General features: G+C 49.1%; 1 protein-coding gene and 1 long non-coding RNA gene across 3 annotated transcripts in view; one reads left to right on the top strand and one right to left on the bottom strand.

Annotated features, from left to right (window-relative positions):
* Positions 1-17,491, top strand: part of trpc5a (transient receptor potential cation channel, subfamily C, member 5a) — a 74,489-nt gene that overhangs the window by 48,735 nt on the left and 8,263 nt on the right. Inside the window, exons 9-15 of one of the 2 annotated variants that reach the window (XM_035605736.2) lie at positions 3,910-4,047; positions 5,200-5,398; positions 6,423-6,562; positions 8,669-8,869; positions 10,005-10,126; positions 13,873-14,068; positions 15,816-16,025. In XM_035605736.2, the coding sequence (XP_035461629.1) occupies positions 3,910-4,047; positions 5,200-5,398; positions 6,423-6,562; positions 8,669-8,869; positions 10,005-10,126; positions 13,873-14,068; positions 15,816-16,025 (1,206 nt within the window). The remainder of the gene's footprint in view (positions 1-3,909; positions 4,048-5,199; positions 5,399-6,422; positions 6,563-8,668; positions 8,870-10,004; positions 10,127-13,872; positions 14,069-15,815; positions 16,026-17,491) is intronic. The other variant, XM_047336226.1, reaches the window with a different exon arrangement.
* Positions 3,394-5,699, bottom strand: LOC118285719. The gene is made up of 2 exons (XR_004785227.2): positions 5,284-5,699; positions 3,394-4,199 (listed from the first exon to the last, which is right to left on the bottom strand). It is a non-coding gene; the product is annotated as an uncharacterized LOC118285719 (long non-coding RNA).

Raw genomic sequence — 17,491 nt, 5'->3', positions numbered from 1 at the left:
AACACACACACACACACACACACACACACACACACACACACACACAGACACACACAGACACACAACCTCTGAACAATAGCCGGTTTCGCTAGCGTGTTGGCGTGGCGTGGCGTGGCGGCGTGTTGGCGTGGCGTGGCGGCGTGTTGGCGTGGCGGCGTGTTGGCGTGGCGTGGCGGCGTGTTGGCGTGGCGGCGTGTTGGCGTGGCGGCGTGTTGGCGTGGCGGCGTGTTGGCGTGGCGTGGCGGCGTGTTGGCGTGGCGGCGTGTTGGCGTGGCGGCGTGTTGGCGTGGCGGAGGGCGCTGCAGGCGGCCGCTTCGTTCAGGAGGTTAACACGAGTCTCGAGACGAGTTTCACATCGGAGGGTTTCTGGGCCTTTATCTCCTGGTGTGAGAATCTGTCTGCTGAGCTTTTATTAGTCTTTTAAAATACAGTTTCTTTAATGTTACTGTTCTCGTGGCTGCGGCGGCGTGTGCAGCAGAGTGCGACTGTCACCGTCTCCAGTGGCGACTGAGGAGATTCATTTCAGCTTTAATTCACAGCAAACACTCGCGTTGTCTGATTCACTCCTGCACTTTTTGTTCGATTGATTTTTTAAATGTGTCCTGAAACTCGGTGCACTGGGAGCAGGACGCGTTCCACGATATATCTGGTCCCAGTTTGTTATTATGGTGCAGTGGGCGATGATCCTCCATGTTCTCGAGTCAGTTCACGTTCACGCTGCGTCGGCGTGTTTGAGAGAGAAAAACCCCTGAACCTTTACGTTTGAGCTCTGATGTCTGTCTCCACAATGTGTTTCTAAATGATGCCTTCAAAGACTCGATCGATTCCACGACCTTTAATTCATCGGCCGCGGTGCCGTTCGAAAGTAAACGAGACGTTTCTTGGTCTATGAAAACTGAAATCAAGTAGATTTGATGTGAGGAAGAAGAAAAAAAGTTTCCTTTTCCTGATGGTTTTGAATTAGTTTTCATGAATTTACAAAACAACTTTAATTGGTATCACACAAATTATTAACACACACAATTCATCAAGAGTTATCAATTGTGTCAACGTCTTGACTTCCTCTTGAAATTTGAGTCTGGAGTGAAGTTATCCCAGGAGCCAAGATGGCGGCCACGTGGCGAGACTCGCCTCTCCCGTCTGTGTGACACAACGAGACTCTGACGCGGGAAGACGACATCCCTCTGGTCACAGAGGTCGGATGACCTTCCCTCGCCGCCCACACACACACACACACACACACACACACACACTCAGGCCTGTTTAACTGCCTGGATACACACCGTATATTTATCCTGCTGCTCCACTGACCGCCGCTGATGAAACTCCGCCGCCCACCCGCCGCTCGCTCGCTCGTCCGTTACACAACTCGCAGCTGATTCACGGAGGCCGGTGGTTCAAAACCGGTCGCTCTGATCTAATCTGTGCACGTTACACCACAGATGTCGCACGTCCGTCGCTATGACGACACTCAACTGATGAGGTTGGACTTTTTTTTCTCCTTCCTCGTTCTGATCCCGGTCCTCTGATTGGTCTGGACGCGATTTTTTGGAAGGTCGACGAACCAGGAACGCTTGGGGCTGAAACGGAGAGGGAGATCGACCCGCTCGTTAGCATACCGCTGCCATGGCAACAGGAAACCAGACAGAGAGAGACGGTGGAGAGGATCGAGGGACGAAGAGGAAGAAGGAGAAGAGGAAGAGGAGAGGGGATGGGAATACAGAAGGACAACTAGAGAAAGGAGGAAGGAAAAAAGGAAGAGTTGAAAGGAAAAGGAAAAAAAAGAGCAGATTGAAGAAGGTGAAGAAAAAGAAATGCGCTGGTTCAGGTTTGGGAGGAGGAGAAGAAGACGGAGAGGAGAGGAGTTAGAAGGGGGTGAGATGAAAAGAGGAGGAAGTGAGACGGAGAGAGAAGAAAAGAAGAGAAGGACGAAGTGGATTAGGGACATGACAGGAAGGACAGAGGGAGAAAAGGAATCATGGAATTAGAGAAGAAAGGAAGGAGGAGGAGCAGAACAAAAAGTAAACGAGAGAAGGGAAGAAAGAAAACGAGGAGAGGAGGGGGAGGAAGACGGAGCGGCCATCTTTGACCTCCAGAGTCTCCTTATGAACTTCTCTCATTTCATTAGAGGGAGGACGACCCGAGGGAAGAGGAAGCTACAGTAGATGTAAAACAGGACGTGAACGATAACCGACCAGTGACGAGGGACCTCTGAGGACGGAGCCCCGCCCCCTCGCCGCCCGCAGGACATCCTGTTTTAAAAACCAGTTTGAACACAAATTATTTTTGCAGCAGCAGAAAGTCGAGGCCTCAGACGTGATGACGTCATCGCGTCACAGAAATATGTCGTTCATGTTTCTGTACGTACAAATCTTAGGGATCGATATGTGTTATGAGTTTGTTTGGCAAAATGTGATTAACAAACATCTAAAGAAATGTTTTAACACTTAAATCTGTACTTTTATAATTTATTTTGGTTTATTATCTTAGGTTGTACAGATGTTACAGGAAAGAAGAAGAACTGGAAGATTCTTTAATACATGACATCACAGTGCTTTTTTGTCGTAGCAGGATAGTGAGTCGTCTTCAGGTTCGAATCATATTTTCTCTTGATTGAAAAACCCGGAGAAAAACAGAATCAGCAGGCGGAGGAGACTTTGAGAGTCACTTCCCGTCCGGGGCGAAATGTGCCAGGATCAGTTGTTACAGATTATGTACGAGACGAAACCCACGCCTGTGATGAGGTGTCCAAATGTTCCCGGCGAGCGTCGCGTTTGATTGACAGCTTGGGTTCCTGTTCCTGAGCGAGGTTTTATTTATTATATATATATATATATGTATATTTATTAATTTTTTGGGGGGCAGTTTGCCTCTTGAACCTTTTAGCTAAATGTTGGTCTGCGAACAGCTGCGTGTCCTCGTGTGAAGGAACTGAGCTGGATGCCAATTAACTCTCATTTATTTGAGAGGTTTGTTTAAAAGGAAAGCACACACACACACACACACACACACACACACACACGTTTGATTGATGACCTGAAGCCATTTTAGAGAGTGAGACACGAGGGAAACAGGAAGTGAGGAAAAGAAAGGAGGCGGAGGGAAGGAACGTCGGCGGCAGAGCAGGAGATGAAATGTTTTGTGTCGACTCCGGGAGAAAAGAAAGATGGACGGAGGAGGAGGAGAAGAAATGAAGGGATGGATAGTCACGTCGGGACGGGGAGTGAAAAGCTTCTCCACGTTCGGGAGAACAAAGGTTTTAAAATGGCCGACGACACGACTCATCGCTTCCTGCTTGTGAATAGATTCTTTTAAAGATTTGACATGATAGTCTTCTAGTTTCATTGTGTAAACGAGCGATGTCCCGTCACATAAAGACACTAGAGGAGGTTCTTTAGATCAGTTGATTGTATTTATTGATGACGCAGCCGTGAGAAATGTGAAATGAAAATCTCCCAAGTGTCATGAGACGATAACTCGAGCTACAGGAGCAAACAAACTCAAATGCATCCGAGCCTGGTGTCTGTAATCCCATGCAGGAGCCAAGATGGCCGCCGAGTGGCAAACGGACTCAGTGGGTGACCTGATTTTATCTTTGCAGTCAAAGGTCAAGGTCACCAGAGCTTTCAGACACATGAAATGATGAAGTGACCACATTTCATATCCAAAAGGTCAAAGTTCAACGTCATAATGTTTTGCAGAAACACTTTTATTTCCTTTATCCAAAGTCATAACTCACGTGACCATGTTTCCCGGGAGACGTAGAATCACGAGGTCGAGATTCTCGTCGTGAGTTTCTCAGTTTTCTCACGGTGAAAATTGTAATAAACAGTTCCACCTTCAGGAGAAAGACCAACAAACCACGGCTTCCTGACTCTTGGTCCCTTCTTCTTTTCCCTCTGTCCTCAGTTCGTGGCTCAGCCGAACTGCCAGCAGCTGCTCGCCACGCTGTGGTACGACGGCTTCCCGGGCTGGAGGAGGCGACACTGGGCCGTCAAACTGGTCACGTGCGTCATCATCGGACTCCTGTTCCCCTTCTTCTCACTGGTGAGGCGGAGGAACGAGGGAGGGAGGGGGGAAACAGGAAGCTCCCGCAACTCAACTGTTCAAATTAAATCTGTTGCCAGGCAGCGATTAAGCAAATCTCTTTGTTTATTGGCTGCAGGAAGTATTGCTAGGAAACGACGGCAACGCTCGAGCTAAAACAAAAAACACAAAGTGAGGGAAGGAAAAAGCAGAGAAACAGTTTCAGGTTGAGCGAGGAGTTGATATTCTGTATATTAACGATGTCACCAAAACTCAAATCATTATTATTACTATTATCACTCAGTTTCTTCAACCGTGTTATTGTGTTTTATTACATTTTAGCCAAATGAGAAATACAACAAACGCTATAGAATACAAGAAAAAATACTCAAATACAACAAAAATCTAACTGCAAAAGTCAGAAAATGTTGAAAAAATGTTAAAAACACCACAAAATGCTACAAAAAACTGTAAAAGCAAAACGTTAGTAGTATGCATGAGTATACATATATAATTTGATATAATAAATATAAAATCATATTTTTACACCATCTCGCACCTTTCGCCTCCGTATACTCGTGTGACCCTCTGTGGTGCGTTCAAGGACCACGGAGCCGTTAAGTGAGTTACATCAGCGAGTCAAATAATCTACTCAACGTGTTAACAGTAATCAGAGTTTTTCCTTAATGACATGAAATTATTGATGATTTGATAGCGCATCAGTGTGTGTGTGTGTGTGTGTGTGTGTGTGTCGTGGTCGACTCAGGAAGCCGAGGTTACCAGCAGCGAGGAGACGAGCAGAACCCGTAAACAAGCATCATAACGGCAATAACGCGGACAATAACAATAACTATAACAATAACAATAACAGTCCTGACAGATGAAGCGTTGCAGCAACACGCGGCGGCGGCGGCTGCGGCTCGTTTGTTGTCGTCGTCGTTGTTTTTCTTTCTGCCTCATGAGAATCGTTAGAGATGCTCAAGTGTGTTTCTATTTATTTATGATATAACATCACACGTCTCCATCCAGATCTCCATCTCCCAGGGGACGCTCCATGCGTTCATCCTCGGTAGAGGGAGGTTATTAAAGTTCATTAAAGGACGAAGCGGTTAATCTTCCTCTCTCTCTGTGTCGCCTCCCTCCCTCCCTCCTCCTCCTCCTCCTCCTCCTCAGATCTACCTGTTGGCGCCGAAGAGCGCGCTGGGCGGCTTCATCAAGAAGCCCTTCATCAAGTTCATCTGCCACACGGCGTCCTACCTGACCTTCCTCTTCCTGCTGCTGCTGGCGTCGCAGCACATCGCCCGCACCAACCTGCACATGCAGGGGCCGCCGCCCACCATCGTGGAGTGGATGATCCTGCCCTGGGTGCTCGGTACGTCGCAGCCCGCCACGCGTCCTCCTCTTTCTTAATACTTGCCACTTTGTTTGTGAAGTTTTTCTTCCGTACAAAGAGAGAGAAACAAGCAGCTGCTCAGAAACATCTGGATGTTGAGCCGAGCTCCATCTGCTCCAGTGACCTCGGCACTTCAACTTTATGTTCTGACCGTTATCCAGCAGGAGGGTCGTTTCTTCTGATGTCAACACTGTTCTGCCCCGAGGGGCGACGCCACACTATAAATCCAACATCCTCTTCTCCTCCTACTTCTTCTTCGTCTTCACCGGACCACATCAGATCTTTCTGAGCAGATAGTGAACGTCAAACAAAATCATTTGAGGAAAAGTTTTGCAGCTGAATAACGCGTTATTAAAACACTGCCCCCCCTCCCCCCCCCCCATACATTTATGAATTCAATTACAGTGAGTGTCTGGAAATATTGCCCCTCTCCGACTCTGCAGCTTTTTCTTTTTCCCTCCGACAGCCCGAATCCGTCGTCCTACAACATGAAGCTGCTTATCGACAAAAGGCTTTAGTCTTACCAGCCCCTTTACTTTTTGATTGTCACCAAATAACGTACAGTAACAGTGAGACTCGGATGAGTAGATTGGTGAGATTGACTCACATTGTATTAATCATATTTATATTATATCGACTTTGAAATATAATTGACCGACCGAGGAAATCGATCTGCACAAATGCAAAGTGTCGGACCAGCCGACGTCAGCTCCATGTTCTAATATCAGACTTTCATATTTCTCTGTTCCACCAAGGCCACGAGTTTCTGTAAACGTGATCATAAACTCTCAGACGAAGTGGACATTCAACGCATATGAATAGATGGACAAAGGAAAAGACGAATGAGTTATTTCATATCAACAGCTGACTGTGTCTAAAATCACTCGTACAGAACAAAATATGCCGTCTGCTTCCCGGCGCCAGAGGCGAAACGCAGCAAACACAAACCGCTGATGGATGATATTAATGTTCTCATATGTGCGCGCGTGTGTGTGTGTTGCAGGGTTCATCTGGGCGGAGATCAAGGAGATGTGGGACGGGGGATTCACAGAGTACATCCACGACTGGTGGAACCTGATGGACTTTGCCATGAACTCCCTCTACCTCGCCACGATATCGCTGAAGATCGTGGCCTACGTCAAGGTACAGATCTCGGACGACGTCGGTGCCCCCTGGTGGTGCCCCCTGGTGGTGGTGCCCCCTGGCGGTGCCCCCTGGTGGTGGTGCCCCCCGGTGGTGGTGCCCCCTGGTAGTGCCCCCTGGTGGTGCCCCCCTGGTGGTGGTGCCCCCTGGCGGTGCCCCCTGGTGGTGGTGCCCCCCGGTGGTGGTGCCCCCTGGTGGTGGTGCCCCCTGGTGGTGGTGCCCCCCTGGTGGTGGTGGTGCCCCCTGGTGATGCCCCCTGGCGGTGCCCCCTGGTGGTGGTGCCCCCTGGTGGTGGCCCCTGGTGGTGGTGCCCCCTGGTGGTTCCCCCTGGTGGTGGTGCTCCCTGGTGGTTCCCCCTGGCGGTGCCCCCTGGTGGTGGCCCCTGGTGGTGGTGCCCCCTGGCGGTGCCCCCTGGTGGTGGCCCCTGGTGGTGGTGCCCCCTGGCGGTGCCCCCTGGTGGTTCCCCCTGGCGGTGCCCCCTGGTGGTGGTGCCCCCTGGCGGTGCCCCCTGGTGGTTCCCCCTGGTGGTGCCCCCTAGTGTAAACTAGCGGCAGCGTTAGCATCGTGGCTCAACACCCAAAAAGGGAAAACCTTAATTTTATTCACCGATTTTCCTTTCGTCTGTCACACACCTGTACGTGAATATGAAAAAGATATGATTTCAAACTCCGCGATAAGGACTAAGGCAAAACAGCCGAGATCTGATGCAAACGAGAAACTATCGGTCATTCGCTTTTTATTAATATCGTTGTTGTTTGTGCAATCTGTAAACACCCGCCATCAATACTTTGTTTTGCTGCACACTGTGCATACATTCAAGTTTTCTGTAATTATTAAGAGAAAATTATCATATACACACACACACAAACATAAACACACACATAAACACACACACCAGACGGCTGGGCCATCTGCGGCAGCTGTGAGTCACCGACGGTGGCGGGTGGCCCTCCTACACAGGTCCCACACACACACACACACACACACACACACACACACACACACACACACACACACACACAGAGCAACATTTCTAAATACTTGAGGGAAAACAAAAAATCCAAAAAAAACACTTTACCAACAGCTGCTTCCGGTGTGTGTGTGTGTGTGTGTGTGTGTGTGTGTGTGTGTGTGTGTGTGTGTGTGTGTGTGTGTGTGTGTGTGTGTGTGTAAGGTGTGTTTGTGTGTACGTGCACATCTTTATCTCTACGTGTGTGTGTGTGTGTGTGTGTGTGTGTGTGTGTGTGTGTACGTACATCTGGGAGAAGGTGCCAGAGAGTCTATAAATTAATGAGTGTGCATCTGTGTGCATGTTTCTGTTTCTGGCCACATCCCGTGTGCGTGTGTGTGTGTGTGTGTGTGTGTGTGTGTGTGTGTGTGTGTGTGTGTGTGTGTGTGTGTGTGTGTGTGTGTGTGTGTGTGTGTGTGTGTGTGTGTGTGTGATGCTAATAGAGGCAGAGTTAACAAGACAGAAGTCCTGTGGAAGTGTAATGACTGAATCTGGAATGAGGAGGAAGCCGAGCGTGAGAGGTGTGCAGGAATGGGAACTGGAGAGAGAGAGATGAACGAGTGAAGAAAAAGAGAAGGTGTGTGAAGAGAGAGATTGACAGATGGTGACAGACGTCCCACCAGTTAGGGCCGGTCTCAGTAAGAGTTCCACCGGCCCCTGGACTCCATCTAAAAGGCTTTCACGTGAAAAACGCTGGACGTGACTTAACGTTGCCAAACGTCCAACAATCACCTAATGTCTCTCAGATACGCTTCGTCATCAACACTTACACCTGTTAAGATGACAAAATCACAACCGAAATCCTTAAATTATGGAGGTTATCTTACATTCAGCGGATCTCTGCGACAGGTCGACTCACTGACCCCCGTGATTCGCTGACATTCATTTCTGGTGAGGAACGTCTGCATTCTTCTTCAAAATTGAACCAGGAAGAGTTAACCCATGAGCAGAAACACCTCATTCAAACCCTCCATCTCGTGTCTGCTGGGCAACAAACAATACGATGCACCTTCCCCTCCCTGGATGCAGATCGTATATCACCTGGGCCTGTTTGTCTCAGGGTGTTTTTCCTTTCTCTCCTTCCTCCCGTCCTGCAGTACAACTCCTCTCGTCCCAGGGAGGAGTGGGAGATGTGGCACCCGACGCTGATCGCCGAGGCCCTGTTCGCCATCGCCAACATCTTCAGCTCGCTCAGGCTCATCTCGCTGTTCACCGCCAACTCTCACCTGGGGCCGCTGCAGATCTCGCTGGGCAGGATGCTGCTGGACATCCTCAAGTTCCTCTTCATCTACTGTCTGGTAACGGACTTTAAAAGAAAATAGAAATTCCTTTAGCAGGTGGGAACGTCGGGAAAGAAAAAACATGAAAGAAACATGAAGCTAATACATTCTGGTTTTGGTTTAGCATGCTAGCATGCATGCTACATGAGGTTGTGGGTGGTTTTGGGAATGCTAATATCCTCTGGTTATTGCTAATACATACAAAATGTTTTCTCTAAATGTTAGCATGATACATGACATTATTAAGATGGTAATACGCCAACCTGCTAGCATCCAGTAATTGCTACTTAAATGCTTTTTCTAAATGTTAGCATGATGAGTAATATTGAATACAAAATATATGTCGCAATAAACCAAAGTTTTAACATGCTAGCATCGTCCAGTGAATGCTAATACATGCAATTTTTGGAAATGTTAGCACGATACATAACATTATAAAAGACAGTAATGCTAGCATCCAGTAATGGCTAGTTAAATGCTTTTTCTCAATGTTAGCATTATATGTGAAATTTAATAAAAGACATATGTAGCAATAAACTAAAGTTTTAACATAGCATCCAGTTAATGCTAATACATGAAATATTTTTGGAAATGTTAGCATGATACGTAAAATTATATAAGATATAAGATATATATATAAGATACCTGTTTAACCTGCTGGCATCCAGTAATTGCTAGTCAAATGTTTTTCAAAATGTCAGCATGATCCATGAAGAGATAGAGGGAGAGACGTGGAACACTTGGCCACTGGCAAGGTCACGACACCGTGCATGGCGTCGTGTCGGCCGCCGCGCGCTCGTCTGTTGTTTCCCTGTGAGACGCTCTGATCCCTTTATCGCCCGCTCCCCCTCCCGTCCGCATCTCTGAAGAGGATGAAAGCGAGCGGAGGACTTGTTCCGAAGGACATGCGGTGCTTTCGCAGCGTTCATTAACGCCGCCTCTGGGGAACTCCTGACCTACGGCACGAAGCGCCGCGCTCACTCTATCGTAGAGTCCTGAGTGACCCCACAGCCCCGTAGCATCTCACACTGTTACACGGACTCTCCTTCTTCTGTGTCTCTATGCACATTGTGTCAAGGTGTCTTCTCGTATATCTCAGGTGAAGCGCTCGCCTTCGCGTGTCATTGTCGTTCCTCCGGTTTCTCCTGTGCAGGTGCTGCTGGCGTTCGCCAACGGTCTGAACCAGTTGTACTTCTACTACGAGACCAAGGCGTCGGAGGAGCCGAGCAACTGCAAGGGGATCCGCTGCGAGCGGCAGAACAACGCCTTCTCAACGTGAGCGCGCGTGTGTGTGTGTGTGTGTGTGTCTGTGTGTGTGTGTGCAACATAACTCCACGACACAAGAACGAATTGTCACCGAACTCGGTGGGAATGTTTCTGGGGAGTTTATCTCCAGATGATTCACTCTTGGAGCTGATAGGTCAAAGGTCAAGGTCCAAATATGTTCCATTCCATCTAGAAATCTCCACAAATAATAGAATATACTGATCGGGAAATTATGAAATATGATCAGTGACGTCATGAAGAAGTCAGAAAATGGTGTCATGCAGTCACGGCCTAAAGTCTATAGAGAAACAAATGATAATTTCTGCTCATATGGTAGGAATGATGTCGTCATGACGCCACTGTAACGCTATAACGTTAGAGATCTACAGCTTACTCGTCATCACGTGGTACAGATGACGTCACGATGACGTCACGATGGAATGGCGTTAAAACAATATAATAAAGTGAGCATCGTCCGATTATAGATTTCAATCAATAATCGACAGATCATCTTCAGATTAACTTTACTTTGTTGTATGTACCGAAAAAAACACAAACACCAGCAGTGTGTGTATGTGTGTGCGTGAGAGTGTGTGTGTGTGTGTGTGCGTGAGAGGGTGTGTGCTTGTGTGTGTATGTGTGTGTGTTCGTGCGTGTGTGTGTGTGGCTGCTGCATTCACCGTAACTCAGTCTTTCACCGTACGCAGCAGGTAAAGATATGGAAATGATCCCCGTCGTCGAGTAGAAGAAGAAGCTTGAGCCTGAATCGGGCGATGAGAGGAATATTAATGTGTTGATTTATTTTTCTCTCACATGAATCCGGCAGATTTGAAAATGTGGGAAACGAAACCAGATCTGAGCTCGTTGAGAGGCCAACACACACACACACACACACACACACACACACACACAGGGAGGCAGGGTGGGAGAGCCGAGCCGAATATTGATGTCTTAGATAACTGCTTTATTGATTTGTAATCGTTTCCATTACGGTGAAGTTGTTGGAACAATGGAGGAACAGATCTCACTGTATTAACATTTAGAAAAACAGAATCATCAGAACATCACGAGTCAGGCTACAGTAAATCAGTCTGTGGATTTAAAGTCTTTATTATTGATCGTCACACGAGCGAAGGAGTCGTCGTCGTCGTCGTTTACAATGCGAGGATTATGTCGTGTGTGTGTGTGTGTGTGTGTGTGTGTGTGTGTGTGTGTGTGTGTGTGTGTGTGTGTGTGTGTGTGTGTGTGTGTGTGTGTGTGTGTGCTCATTTCCTGTTTGTGCTCAGGTGTCTCCTCCCTCCTCGTCTCACTCATCTGTACTTCACACACACTTTTCACCACTAATGTGTTAGATCGTTTAGCAGCGTGCCATGTGTGTGTGTGTGTGTGTGTGTGTGTGTGTGCGCGCGCCTTCACATTAACACGACATTCAACGTTAGACAATAAGCTGTTTTTTATTTTGAATATTTTGAAAGTCTGTGAAAGAAAGAAAACCACTGTCGTTTCTGCAGTTACAACTTGTGCAGTTATAAGTGTACACACACACACACACACACACACAATCGTAAATATTCATGTGCAAGATAAGCACTATAGGCTGGAATGATTTAATTATACACTGTCAAGCAGCCAAGTCCACACACACTTTGTTTTCTCGCACAGAAACACTGCAGACAATGTGTCTGTTTCACACACACACACACACACACACACACACACACACACTCATGTAAACATACCCTTTCTCAGCCTCCCACACAACTGCAGAACTATAACAGTGGCTGTGAGGATCAGCTGGAGACGTTTATGACTCGTGGAGAGAAAGATGGAGAGAGGCGACAGAATAAGGAGAAGGGAGACGAGAGGAAACAAGGGATGGAGAGGAGACAAGGAGAGAAGGGAAAATAAGACAAGGAGGTGAGAGAGGAGGAAACAAGGAGAGGATGGGAGATGACAGGATGTGAAACATGGAGTGAAAGGAAAGGAAATGAGGAAAGGAGAGAAGTCGAGAGGAGAAGAGAGGAAACAAGGAAATGAGAAGAGGTGAGGTGAGAACGTCAGAAGAAATGAAAGGAGAGAAGCAAAGAAAGGGAGGGAGGAGAAAGAAAATAAAAAGAAGAAGAGATGAGAGGGAGGACACAAGGAGTGAAGGTTCAATCAAAGGTCAAAGAGATTTGTCTCTTTGTTTCATTTCATTCCTTCCTTTCTTTCTTTCTCATAACTCCGACGCCGACGTCACGATCAGTCACCTGCTGTAAATAAAGACGTACACACTCTGCGTGACTGATGAACACACACACACACTGTGCAATGTCAATAAACACCGGAGCGTTGAATATTTCATGCAGCACAAATATGAAATCCCTGCAGACGACGGAGCCTTCTCCCTCCGACAGTTCGTTCTTGCGGCTGCCAATTGTTGCTTCATCAAAAATTCAGTAACCTCCGCTGTAACCGCGACAACGCAGGCGGACGGAGACGGATGGACGGACGGATGAGGGGGGGAAGATGTGAAATCAAGAGAGAGCGGGAGGGAGAGGAGTACAACAAATATATAGAAATATCAGCAAAGTGAGAACTCGGGCGCTCAAAGTTCCTACACTCACACAGTGACACTGAAGTGACATGTAGAAATGTTGACCCTGTTTTTTTCATCTTTGTTCCCTGGTGGTTTTAAAAATAAAGTTCTTCCTTCCTTCCTTCCTTCCTACCTTCCTTCCTTCTTCCTTCCTTCCTTCCTTCCTTCCTTCCTTCCTTCCTTCCTTCCTTCCTACCTTCCTTCCTTCTTCCTTCCTTCCTTCCTTCCTTCCTTCCTTCCTACCTTCCTTCCGTCCTTCCTTCCTTCCTTCCTTCCTTCCTTCCTTCCTACCTTCCTTCCGTCCTTCCTTCCTTCTTCCTTCCTTCCTTCCTTCCTTCCTTCCTTCCTACCTTCCTTCCTTCCTTCCTTCCTACCTTCCTTCCTTCTTCCTTCCTTCCTTCCTTCCTTCCTTCCTTCCTTCCTTCCTACCTTCCTTCCTTCTTCCTTCCTTCCTTCCTTCCTTCCTTCCTTCCTACCTTCCTTCCGTCCTTCCTTCCTTCTTCCTTCCTTCCTTCCTTCCTTCCTTCTTTCCTACCTTCCTTCCTTCTTCCTTCCTTCCTTCCCTTCCTTCCTTCCTTCCTTGCTTCCTTCCTTCCTTCTTCCTTCCTTCCTTCCTTCCTACCTTCCTTCCTTCTTCCTTCCTTCCTTCCTTCCTTCCTACCTTCCTTCCTTCCCTTCCTTCCTTCCTTGCTTCCTTCCTTCCTTCTTCCCTTCTTTCCTTCCTTCCTTCCTACCTTCCTTCCTTCTTCCTTCCTTCCTTCCTTCCTTCCTACCTTCCTTCCTTCCCTTCCTTCCTTCCTTGCTTCCTTCCTTCCTTGCTTCCTTCCTTCCTTCCCTCCTTCTTCCCTTCCTTCCTTCCTTCCCTTTCCATCCTTCCTTCCTTCTTCCCTTCTTTCCTTCCCTTCTTTCCTTCCTTCCTTCCTTCCCTTCCTTCCTTCCTTCCTACCTTCCTTCCTTCTTCCTTCCTTCCTTCCCTTCCTTCCTTCCTTGCTTCCTTCCTTCCTTGCTTCCTTCTTCCCTTCCTTCCTTCCTTCCCTTTCCATCCTTCCTTCCTTCTTCCCTTCTTTCCTTCCCTTCTTTCCTTCCTTCCTTCCTTCCCTTCCTTCCTTCCCTTCCTTCCTTCCCTTCCTTCCTTCCTTCCTTCCTTCCTTCCTTCCCTTCCTCCGTGTCTCCTCAGGTTGTTCGAGACGCTCCAGTCTCTCTTCTGGTCGATCTTCGGCCTCCTCAACTTGTACGTGACCAACGTGAAGGCCCGCCACGAGTTCACCGAGTTCGTGGGCGCCACCATGTTCGGGACGTACAACGTCATCTCGCTGGTGGTGCTGCTCAACATGCTCATCGCCATGATGAACAACTCCTACCAGCTCATCGCCGTGAGTCACGACATTATGATTATGTGATATAATATGATTGGTGGTTTTTGCTCTAATGCTGCGTTCACACAACGAATTTTCGCAAAAATGTCTCCTGTCTCCTCCTGTCTCCTCCTGTCGTCTCCTGTCTCCTCCTGTCTCCTCCTGTCGTCTCCTGTCTCCTCCTGTCTCCTCTTGTCGTCTCCTGTCTCCTCCTGTCGTCTCCTGTCTCCTCCTGTCTCATCCTGTCTCCTCCTGTCTCCTCCTCTCGTCTCCTGTCTCCTCCTGTCGTCTCCTGTCTCCTCCTGTCGTCTCCTGTCTCCTGTCTCCTCCTGTCGTCTCCTGTCTCCTCCTGTCGTCTCCTGTCTCCACCTCTCGTCTCCGGTCTCCTTCTGTCTCCTCCTGTCGTCTCCTGTCTCCTCCTGTCTCCTCCTGTTTCCTCCTCTCGTCTCCTGTCTCCTCCTGTCTCCTCCTGTCGTCTCCTGTCTCCACCTCTCGTCTCCTGTCTCCTCCTGTCTCCTCCTGTCGTCTCCTGTCTCCACCTCTCGTCTCCTGTCTCCTCCTGTCTCCTCCTGTCGTCTCCTGTCTCCACCTCTCGTCTCCGGTCTCCTTCTGTCTCCTCCTGTCGTCTCCTGTCTCCTCCTGTCTCCTCCTGTCTCCTCCTGTCGTCTCCTGTCTCCTCCTGTCTCCTCCTGTCGTCTCCTGTCTCCTCCTGTCTCCTCCTGTCGTCTCCTGTCTCCTCCTGTCTCCTCCTGTCGTCTCCTGTCTCCTCCTGTCTCCTCCTGTCGTCTCCTGTCTCCTCCTGTCTCCTCCTGTCTCCTCCTGTCGTCTCCTGTCTCCACCTCTCGTCTCCTGTCTCCTCCTGTCTCCTCCTGTCGTCTCCTGTCTCCTCCTGTCTCCTCCTGTCTCCTCCTGTCGTCTCCTGTCTCCACCTCTCGTCTCCTGTCTCCTCCTGTCGTCTCCTGTCTCCTCCTGTCTCCTCCTCTCGTCTCCTGTCTCCTCCTGTCGTCTCCTGTCTCCTCCTGTCTCCACCTCTCGTCTCCTGTCTCCTCCTGTCTCCTCCTGTCTCCTCCTGTCGTCTCCTGTCTCCTCCTGTCTCCTCCTGTCGTCTCCTGTCTCCTCCTGTCTCCTCCTGTCGTCTCCTGTCTCCTCCTGTCTCCTCCTGTCGTCTCCTGTCTCCTCCTGTCGTCTCCTGTCTCCTCCTGTCTCCTCCTGTCGTCTCCTGTCTCCTCCTGTCTCCTCCTCTCGTCTCCTGTCTCCTCCTGTCGTCTCCTGTCTCCTCCTGTCTCCTCCTCTCGTCTCCTGTCTCCTCCTGTCGTCTCCTGTCTCCTCCTGTCTCCACCTCTCGTCTCCGGTCTCCTTCTGTCTCCTCCTGTCTCCACCTCTCGTCTCCGGTCTCCTTCTGTCTCCTCCTGTCTCCACCTCTCGTCTCCGGTCTCCTTCTGTCTCCTCCTGTCTCCTCCTGTCGTCTCCTGTCTCCACCTCTCGTCTCCTGTCTCCTCCTGTCTCCTCCTGTCGTCTCCTGTCTCCTCCTGTCTCCTCCTCTCGTCTCCTGTCTCCACCTCTCGTCTCCGGTCTCCTTCTGTCTCCTCCTGTCTCCTCCTCTCGTCTCCTGTCTCCTCCTGTCGTCTCCTGTCTCCACCTCTCGTCTCCTGTCTCCTCCTGTCTCCTCCTCTCGTCTCCTCTCGTCTCCTGTCTCCTCCTGTCTCCTCCTCTCGTCTCCTGTCTCCACCTCTCGTCTCCGGTCTCCTCCTGTCTCCTCCCGCAGGACCACGCCGACATCGAGTGGAAGTTCGCCCGCACCAAGCTGTGGATGAGCTACTTCGACGAGGGCGGGACGCTGCCGCCGCCCTTCAACATCGTCCCGAGCCCCAAGTCCATCTGGTACCTGCTCATGTGGCTGCACAACAAGCTGTGCCGCAGGGGCCCGGCGCCCGGCGAGGAGTCGCACAAGTGTGGCAACCTCCGGGAGTTCACGGTGAGAGTGGGCGCTCGCCGTTACTCATTTGAAGCGCCCGCATTAGGTTTAAAAATGACTGCTTGTATGCAGCCTGATCGCCGCCACTAGGGGTCGCCAAAGTCAGAAGATGTCAAAGTCAAAAACGGACGAGACGGGAGATTCCAACCTTCCGCACCAGGGAATGTTTTTAATAAACTGTTTTTTTGTCCGTGCCATTAAAAAACAATAAGCTCATGAATATTGTCAGTGGCCAAGGACACGAAAAGTCTCCCGTTGGTCGGTTGTGTCGTTTTCACGTACGTGTAAACTACGTAGAAATCTTCCTCGGGAGCCGACGGGAACATTTTCTGGAAAGTGTCCGGACGTCTGAAAGCAGCTCATGTTATATATTAATATTCAAGAGTTGATACTGAGTCAGACAACAATACAGACGTACGTACTTTCATTTTTTATTTCAGAGTCGTGCCACTGCACTAATTGATAAACACCTTCTTCAGGTACTTAATTTATTAAAAACATATGATGAACCCAGAGGAAAAGAGAAGACACACTCACCACAAACTCCTATTAAAAGGAATCTTACATATAAGTACTATTACATGTTTATGTATTGATTCGATACAGAGATTGCTTTCTCCGCCACATTTACAAAACAGATGAACAGCGCTCGGTGACATAGAAGCAGCTCGTCCCCGGAGGAAGGAAGCCTTTCAGACGGTGTGTGTGACACGGGTCAAAGGGCCGCGTGACGAGCCACCGCAGGATTCACGGAGGCCGAGTTCACGCGAGCCAACCGCTGACGCTCAACACGCCAGTTCGGAGCCGTCGCACGAGCTGCAGGAGGCGGTTTCACTTTGTTTTATTCAGAAGATCAGATCAGATATGAAATGGGTTCCAGCCCCGACGACCAGGCCGAGTCCAACCTGGTCCCGGTGACGGAGGCGTGACCGGCGTCGGTGCTCGTCGTACATATATATATATGTACATATATATATATATATATATATGTGTGTATATATATGTACATTTTTGCATAAATCATAATAACGTACAGCACATGGACACGGAGATCAGCTGTTGTGCTCTGTGAGGAACAGAGAGAACATCAGCTGATAAACACAGTTAACACCCGAGCAGAGACAGAGAGAGAGACGACGCACACGCACACACACACACACACACACACACACACACACACAGTGCAGCTGGCAGGTCCACCTCAGCTGAAGTCAGATGAGTTATATAAGACAACCAGCCCACATGGGTTCACACAGCACCGCAGAGATCTGTGTGTGCGTGTGTGCGTGTGTGTGTGTGTGTATTGACAGACAGAGCTGAAAAACACAGGATGAGATGTGGAAGGCAGTGATCGCTCTGAAGAGGCTGACGGGGGAGATATTTTGTTACGCAGGTGTGTGTGTGTGTGTGTGTGTGTGTGTGTGTGAGGACACATCATCAGGAACGTTCATCTCTTTTTCATTTGA

Source organism: Scophthalmus maximus, chromosome 12, assembly GCF_022379125.1.
Source record: "Scophthalmus maximus strain ysfricsl-2021 chromosome 12, ASM2237912v1, whole genome shotgun sequence".
In the NCBI taxonomy this organism is placed as follows: domain Eukaryota; kingdom Metazoa; phylum Chordata; class Actinopteri; order Pleuronectiformes; family Scophthalmidae; genus Scophthalmus; species Scophthalmus maximus.
Note: the sequence above shows the minus strand (reverse complement) of the source record. Positions and strands in the feature narration are given on the sequence as shown.